The sequence below is a fragment of the Lepidochelys olivacea genome (genome assembly GCF_965140295.1).
Source record: "Lepidochelys olivacea isolate rLepOli2 genome assembly, chromosome: 2".
NCBI lineage: Eukaryota > Metazoa > Chordata > Testudines > Cheloniidae > Lepidochelys > Lepidochelys olivacea.
This window is the reverse complement of record NC_140412.1, coordinates 21,422,696-21,431,328: the sequence shown is the minus strand read 5'-3', so window position 1 is coordinate 21,431,328 and position 8,633 is coordinate 21,422,696. Positions and strand designations below refer to the sequence as shown.

The 8,633-nt window shown below is 43.5% G+C and overlaps 1 protein-coding gene across 2 annotated transcripts in view; it reads right to left on the bottom strand.

The window, feature by feature from the left end:
* WASHC5 (WASH complex subunit 5) overlaps nucleotides 1-8,633 on the bottom strand; it is a 69,944-nt gene that overhangs the window by 15,205 nt on the left and 46,106 nt on the right. The window contains exon 30 of one of the 2 annotated variants that reach the window (XM_084619526.1): nucleotides 16-54. The exons of the other annotated variant lie outside the window; for it this stretch is intronic. Coding sequence (XP_084475652.1) covers nucleotides 31-54 — 24 coding nt within the window. The 3' untranslated portion in view covers nucleotides 16-30. Of the gene's footprint in view, nucleotides 1-15; nucleotides 55-8,633 lie in introns of those variants that run through there. 2 annotated transcript variants of the gene reach the window in all.

Sequence of the window (8,633 nt, the reverse complement as noted above, 5' to 3'; positions counted from 1 at the left end):
TCCAGTGAAAATAGAAATATGTATATTTTTCTAACCAATATCATTCTTCATACCCTATTGAAATTAAACATTGCTACATTAATAACTGATAACTTTACACAAAGGGAAAACAGTAATATTTTCAAATATGTTTATATATAAAAATTAAACAATGCCACTCTAAGGGTTTTCAAAGTTTTCAGCATTTAAAGTATTTTCATAATTTGTGGAGTCTAATTTTTGAAATATTATGGATTAGTTTAATGTATTCTTAATGTATGTTTTATATTTAAATATTCTTTGCAATCAGTCTCCTGTAAATCAGGGGTTGAAGATCCTGAGCCAAATATGCACCCCCAGCTAACTAACTTAAATAAAGTTATGATGCTTATTGTTCATTTGTAGATTTGTCACTTTCTCTGGGTAATGAATGTTGTAAGGCCCTGATTTAGCAGGGACCACTAACATGCTTAAAGTTACACACGTGTTTAAGAACCTTTCTGAGTCTGGGCCTAAGGACGGATACTGAAGGAAAATACTTATTAGAGTTTGTAATAGGGAAACAGGAAATCCTGTGTGTGCTTGTGTTGAAGAGCAACTTGCAAATGTAACTTAATTAAATGGATGTATAATTTGTCTACAGAACAAGATACAAAACATTTCTTAACAAACATAATGAGGTGTTAAATGAACTGGGATCTATTTAAAATAGGTAACAGTGACATAAACCCCCGTGTGTTACTAAAAATACAAGCACCACATAACATCCCATTACCACCTGAAAGTAAAAGCTGAACTTACTCCCATGGTTGTATTAGATGCTCAGCAAATTCAGGCTAAACAATGTAGTTGCTATAATAAAGGTTCGTATAAATCTAAAAGGTTTGAGTTAGATCATCAAATACTAGAACTATCCTATGAGAAAAGCTGAAGAGGTCTTATCTAGATTTTAAAATGAAGAATAATTTCAGTTTTGCGTGCAGTTTTGACTTGATAAAGAAAGGGCATAACTCTGCATTTTCAACTCCCCTTTTTGAAGCTGTGTGTTGGATTTAAGCACTCACCCGTGGCCTAACTTTCCTCCCATTGAAGTAAATTGAAGTTTTACTACAAGGATGAGCTCCACGCACACTCAAACAGGAAATTCCCCTTTAAGAGTGGTATCCCCCATCAAGGGGCACCAGGGACCCATACTGCCCTATCCCTCCTCCTCCTGAGCACTTTTGAAAATCCCACTTGACAGGTGAAATCCTGGCCCCGTTGAAGCCAATATGAGTTTTGCCATTGCTTTCAATAGGATCAGGATTTTTCACCCTGTAGGTTTAACCAACATCCTTTCAGAATTGCCAAAGCACCTGAGGGGTATCAGGCTGAAACTCATACCAGAGTCTTTCTCTCGGGCCTGAGGATTTTAAGTCACATCAGGATCTTCTGAGGCGAATGGCTTCAATCTTGGGTATTCACGCTGAGTTTGTGCAGGAAAATACACAGAAGTTGGTAGACATTCTGCAGTCCTTGGCCCCAGAAATGGTAGCTCTCCCTATAAATGAAGTACTATTGGAATCCGCAAAGATCGTGGCATACCCCTGCTTCCTTACCTGCGACAGGGACAAATGTACTGCCAAATGACACTATGTTCCTGTGCAAAGTTCTGAGTGGTCCTATTCTCATCCAACCTCTAACTCCCTTGTTGTAATGACAACTAAAGAGAGATTGTTTCATGGGAGATATAAATCCATGCCTAAGGACACGCATGTAAGAGGTTGGATTTGATGGGGAGGAAAATTTATTTGATCTCATCCTTACAACTGAGCACTGCAAATCAGCAGGTGCTGTTCTCCCCATTCACAAAATCATACTTTGAGATTAATCAGTCACAGACAAGTTGCCTGAATCCTCCAGAGAAGAGTTCAGGATATTCATTGCAGAAGGATGACTGGTTGCCAAGACGTCTTTGCAATCGGAATGGGGATGCAGCTTCCAGAATTAATGTCTTTCCTCCTCTACTAAAGTCCCTGTGTGACCCTGAAATATGCTGCTTCTTCCTGTTGACAGTGCCATTCTGACATGCCTCCATAATCAAAACTGCCAAAGATAGAGTTCAACACCATCACTGGCAGCTATGGTGTGCTGGTGAGATTCTGCTCCTGAACCTCCCCTTCTTACTTTGAGCCCGTATGGCTGGAGCATGGGAAGGGCAGCATGGTGCCCTGAGTAGGGGCTTTTCCATCCACAGTTCTGAGCCTGTGTAGAGCTGTTCCTTATACTTTCCACACCAACAAAGGGCCACATCACCCACATACCCAGTGCCCATATGTCAACAGTAAATATATGCAAAGGCTGCTGAGGTTGGCATTAAGGCTATGGGTTACAGAAAACTTTAATATCAAACTCAGCAATGACAAATATTTGCTGTTGATATCTGTGCCCTGGATAAGTGCAGGATGAGCTCTTTGTGTGGGCAGTATGAGTTGCTTGAATTTGGGGTGTGTGGTGAGTTGCTGTGTCTACTGGAGCCAGAAGTGAAAGGGAGGTCCCTGCAGAGGAGGGAATCTGTGGTGTGTTTCTCTTATTGTGTCATTATTTCCCTTTTTGGGTTTGTGAGGGTGTTCTTTGTCCTTAAGTTTTTTTTAAGAAACCTTTTGTTTATTGCAATGGTATCATTTAATTATAGGTTTAAATGCATTTTATTACTATTAGTGCATGGGGATAACAACTCATTATTCTTTGGGTGCTTGCTTATTCCATTTCAATGTAGGGGTGGGCTTGCCCCGAGCACTGCCGGCAGAAGGTTTTCCCTCAGTGGTATCCATCGAGTCAGTCCTGCTGCCCCCTGGAGTTGCACCCTCAGATGTTGCTATAAAGGGGCAAACACTTTTCACAATGCAACATTCCATGGTCATCTTTCAATACTTATCCTCAAAGAAAACCTGCACAACACCTCAAAAGGCGAGCCTGGGAACTAAAATTAATAACACGGTTAGACACCAAAAATCATGGACTTAACAGGAACTCTCTTTTAATGGCTTTTTGCAAGAATTTGTAACACACCAGACTGACTGGTATCCTGAAATGCCCACTTCAAGCCCTTTATGCTTAAACAATTAACCCTCAATCAACCAATTCATTACAAGTGACTGCCTCCAAGAAGCCGTACCACTCTTGGTTAAAAAACTGTCTAAATGTATATTTTGCTCAAAATCTCTCCTGCCCTCTCTGGAACTGAAGAAGAGCTCTGTGCACCTAAAAAATTAACTAATTTCATCCAGCAAAGGCTGGTACAAGAAACAATATTATCTCACCCTCCTTGCTCCCTCATATTCTAGGAACAGTAGGATAAAAAAACAAACACTAAAATTATTGTTGTCCTTTTTGTTATTAAAAATGTTGACTGGGTTTATCCAGACTCTGGTCTGTTTAAAGGAAAGCCTATGGCTATGTATACTTGCTTTTAAGTCAAACCTTCTGGGGTGGTTTCCAGAAAAACTGGGAGCTCCTGCTCCTTGGAGAATGGTAAGACTGGCCCTCAGGTTCAGAAAACACCCCTCCTTGGAGAGCCTGGCTCCCCATGGCTGACTTTCTCCAGTTTGGTCTCTGGTGCCAAAGAAATGTGCTCTGAGTGTCCCAAACTGCATAGGCTGTAGTTCGAGAGAACTCTTGGGTTGGCCAGCTAGAGGACTGTTGTCTTAGGCATTGCAGAGAAGGGAGCAGGGAGAAGATTGGTGGAGTGGCCTGCCTGTGTCTTCAGTTTATGCAAATGAAAGGGGATGGCTACTTTGAGCAGCTTTGCTTTGAGAGGCAGCCTACTGAAGAGGGCCGTGGAGGGTAGAGTTGCGAGCCAGGTTCTGCTCACGAGGCTTCTTGTAGTGCTCTCTTGCGAAGGCCAAATTGCAGCAACCAGCACTTAGAGGACAATGCACTGGAATGCCCTGTGACTGGCGGGGGTGGAGGGTGCTGGTTAAGGCTGTGCTTTATTGGATTATTTCCTCTAGGTGATAATTAGAGAAGGGTGATTGTGAAAAACTGGTCTTGCTAACTGTAATGGAGGGCTATCGTGTTTCTTTCTGACTATGAGAATAGTAGTGAGTGCTGTCCAATAACAGCCACTTTTATGGTGGGGAAGGCTATTCTTTTCCGTAGGGAAAGGGAGTCCAGTTTGAGTGGTTAGCTTTGAACTTGTTCTTCTGGGTGTGAAAAATAGCTTCGGTATAGCTACTGAGAAATACATTCCTTGCAGCTTTGGTAAACTAAGCCCCTGGCGGTCAAATGTTCTGTTTGCATTTCAGTTGCTATGTGACTGGACTGTCATTATTAATAGGCTCTAGAAAAGGGCTTTCTTTCCACGTGTACTGTCTCTCTGTCTTTGTTCCTAACCTCTGCAGTCAGCAGATTTACCATAAGAAGATTCCTTTTTCTCTTGTTGGTTCTGCTTCACCCTCATAGCTATTTCTGTTCCTCCACTAAGTCTGAGAGTTTCTGTCACCATAGCACCTGTCTGATGTGTTCCACACTAGAATGGATGAATGACGCTTCCCTGCTAACATGGCCAAAACCATTGGTGCTTGGAAGATTTTGTCTGTTCCTGCCTGTCATTTTTGAGATCAGGAGGACAGTGGCCAATATTCCCACCATTCGCTCTCCCCGAGGAGCCTAGAATTCATCACCAACACTAGGTTATATACTGCTGAGCAACTTTCATCCAGGTCAATTGCAATTAGAAATTTTGACAGGGTTTATCTGGATTCTGGTCCAGTTCAAAGGAAAGCCTATAGCTCTATATACTTGCTTTTAAGTACTATTCCTTATTTTCAGTTTTTATTAGTAAAAAAAAAACCAGGATTTTTTCCAGACATTAAAACTGGGATGAAATTAGGTTAAAAATAAAAAAAACAAACAGGAAAAATAGAAAAAAATATGTTGTAATATACACATTTTACTACAGTATAATGAAACTTTTTATATTTTGTATCTCTCAGAGCTAGTGGTTTTTTCCAGAAATCCTGGTTTGCATATGCTCGCATAATTTTCTTCAAAGTATCCTTACTCATGTGGAACCTCTTGCTGGCTTAGAGGTAGTCCAAGTTTCAAAATATGCACTCTGCATCAATAGATACAGGGGGTACACTCAAAGCTCACCATGCCACTTTGCTAAAGTTGGGCAGTGTGTCTTGATGACTGTTCCAAAAAGCCAGCACATCCAGTTTCTCATTGTCAGGATTAGGCAAGTTCATGTAAATAGTAAATTCCCCTTTCAGATTTGAAAGTTCATCTTTAGCGGAAAATGTTGAAACACTGGCATAATGGTCTGCTTCTCCTTCAGGAAAGCGGTAAAACACCTGGATAACATCCCAAAAATAATATTCAGTACCAATACGTCTGGGTTTAGGTTACGCGTCACGGTCGTCTCCCATTTCTTGCTGAGCATTGCTTTGACTGTTTTGAACACTTTTTTGGTTTTCTTGTGTTCTGGGGTCAGAAGTATTTCCAGAAACAGCTGGGTTTTCTCACCATATGTGTCTGCTGCAGCTAGATGATTGAGCATCCCCAGCACAGACCGCCCCCCTCCCCCGCCCCGCCAGCTCTTGCTGCTGGTGGGACAGAGACTTGACCGGTTCTGGCAAAGGAATGGGGTCTATTGGTTATAGCGGGGCAGGGGGGACTGGGAGTCAGGCCTGCTGGATTCTCTCCCCAGCTCTGTCAGGCATGGGGGAACTAATGGTTAGAGCAGGTTGGGGCTGGGAGTCATTCTGAGATCAAAGCAAGAGGGGCATTTCAAAGCTTACCTTACTACACACACAGCAGTCACAAGAAAGTTCAGAGCAGGATGCCAAAAATACATTAGCAGGCACCACACAGAAATCAACACACATTACCATAGGTCATTATTAAAATGTTTTGTCAAAGGCTCCCTGAATTGCATAGCTCACCACTGAGCTCTTCTAAAGCCCTGGTATCTGGTTGCTCAAAATGAGCAGATATCCTATCCGCATCTATGCCCCACCCCTGGGGAAACTTATCCCTCTTTGCTTCACAGATATTATGAAGCACACAGCAGGCAGTTATCACCATGGGGATATCTTTTTCGCTGAGGTCTAAACTCGTGAATAAATTGCACCAGCACCCCTTCAAGTGGCCAAAGTCATATTCAACCGTCATTCTGCACCTGCTGAGCCTATTGTTGAAGTGCTCCTTTCTACCATCCAGATGTCCGGTGTGTGTCTTCGTGAGCCACAGAAGTGAGTGGTAGGCTGTGCCTCCCAGAAGCATTATTGGCATTTCAACATCTCCAATGGTGATTTGGCCATCTGGAAAAAAAGTCCCTGCTTGCAACTTTCTGAACAGGCCTGTTTTCTTAAAGAAGCACACATCATACACCTTCCTGGACCATCCCACGCTGATGTCAGTAAAACATCCACAAGTGATTGCAACACCATAGAAAAATAGCCCTTTTTGTGTATGTACTCTGTGGCAAGGTGATCTGGTGCCAAGATAGGGATATGCATACCTTCTATTGCCCCACCACTGTTTGGGTGCCCCATTACAGCAAAACTGTTTAGTATCTCCTGCATGTTGCCCAAAATCACAACCCTTTTTAGCAGAAGGCAATTAATGGCCATGCATTCTTGGATCACAGCAACCCCAACGGTAGATTTCCTGACTCCAAATTGATTCCCCACTGACGAGAAGCAGTCTGATGTTGCAAGCTTCCATGCAGTAATCGCCACTCACTTCTCCACTATGAGCACATAGTGTCATTTTGGTGTCACTGTGGTGCAGGGCTGGGGCAAGCTCCATACCAGATCCAGGAAAGTGGCCTTGTGCACACAAAAGTTTTGCAGTCACTCCTTCTCATCCAAAACTTGCAAAACGATGCAATCTTCCCAGTCACTCCTTGTTTCTCGGGAGGAAAACCACTGCTCTACCGCGTTCACCTGATGTACAACTGTTAGTGTTAGAGTTTAACAAAAATAAGTACCTGAAAACAACATTGAGTGGTTTGATAAACAGGTGTAAATCAGTAAAACCTGAACTCCTTTAAAAAATAAGCCTGCTAATTTATCAGTGCAAATTGGTAAAAAAAACCAAAACACCACCCCAAAAATGCAGGATACTCCTTTTAAGTCTGTGCTTCCGGAGTGGTTCCCAAACATTTTTCGATGTCAACGCTCCTGCTCCCTGAAGAATGGTAAGGCTGGCCCCCAGGTTCAGGAAACACCCCTCGTTGGAGAGCTTGGTTCCCCACTGCTGACCGTCTCCAGTTTGGTCTCTGGTGCCAAAGAAACATGCTCTGGGTGTCCCAAACTGCATAGGCTGTCGTTTCTAGAGAGCTCTTGGCTCGGCCAACTAGAGGATTGCTGTCTTAGGCATTGCAGAGAAGGGAGCAGGGAGAAGATTGGTGGAGTGGCCTGCCTGTGTCTTCAGTTTATGCAAATGAAAGGGGATGGCTACTTTGAGCCGCTTTGCTTTGAGAGGCAGCCTATGGAAGGGAGCCATGGAGGGCAGAGTTGAGAGCCAGGATCTGCTCACGTGGGGCTTCTCGTAGTGCTCTCTGTCTTGTGAAGGCCAAATTGTAGCAACCAGCAGGTAGAGGAGAATGTGCCGGAACGGTCTGTGACTGGCAGGGTGGGTGTTGGTTAAGGCTATACTTTCAGGGGTCATTTCTCTAGTTGGTGACTGGAGAAGGGTGGCTGTAAAAGCCTGGTCTTGCTAACCACGATGAGGAGCTGTAGTGTTTCTTTCTGAGCATGACAAGGGCAGATAGTGCTGTTCTGAGGCAGCTGCTTTCTGCTGTGGAAGAGTGTCTTGCCCTCCCTGAGCAGAGCAAGGGAATGAAACAGTCTGAGTGGTTAGCTTTGAACTTGTCCTGTTGTTGGGTATGAAGAAAAGCTTGGCTGGGGCTGCTGGGAGCTGTGGCCCTGGTGGGTTTTGTGTACTGAGCTCTCAGCAGTGAAATGCTCCATGAGCTTTCAGGTGTTGTGTGACTGGGCTGTATCTCTCAGAAGGCTTTAGAGAAGGGCTTTCTTTGTGTGCATGCTGTGTCTCCATTATGTCCTTGCTCCTAGTCTCTGCAGTCAGCGGGTTTACCATCAAAAGCTTGTCTTTTTACTTTTGCTTGTTCTACTTCATCTGAATAGCTATTTCTCACTCCTTCATGAAGTCTGACCATTCTTCCCACCATGGCACCTGCCTATTGTCCTTCACGCTGGAACAAATAGATGACGCTTCCCTGCTAACGCCACCGGAGCCACTGGTGCTTGGGAAGATTTTGTCTTTTCCCGCATGGCAAAGCTGAGAGCAGCAGGATAGTAGCCAGTATTCCCACCATTCTTGCTCTCTGAGAAACCTAGAACCTGTCACCTACTGTCCTCTAGGTCACACACTGCCGAGCCACTTTCATCCACGTGAATAGCGATTAGAAGTTTTGACAGGGATTATCCGGATTCTGGTCCGGTTGAATGGAAAGCCTATGGCTCTATAGCCTTGCTTTTAAGTAGTGTTCTGTATTTTCCCTTTTTATTTGTAAAAAGAAAATCTGGGAATTTTTCAGTGTTTATTTTCCAAAGTTTAAAACTGGCATGGAATCTGGTTAAATATAAAAAAAGGAAAAGATTGTGAAAAATTGGCTGGGGGGGGGGGATGTGTTGTCAGTACAA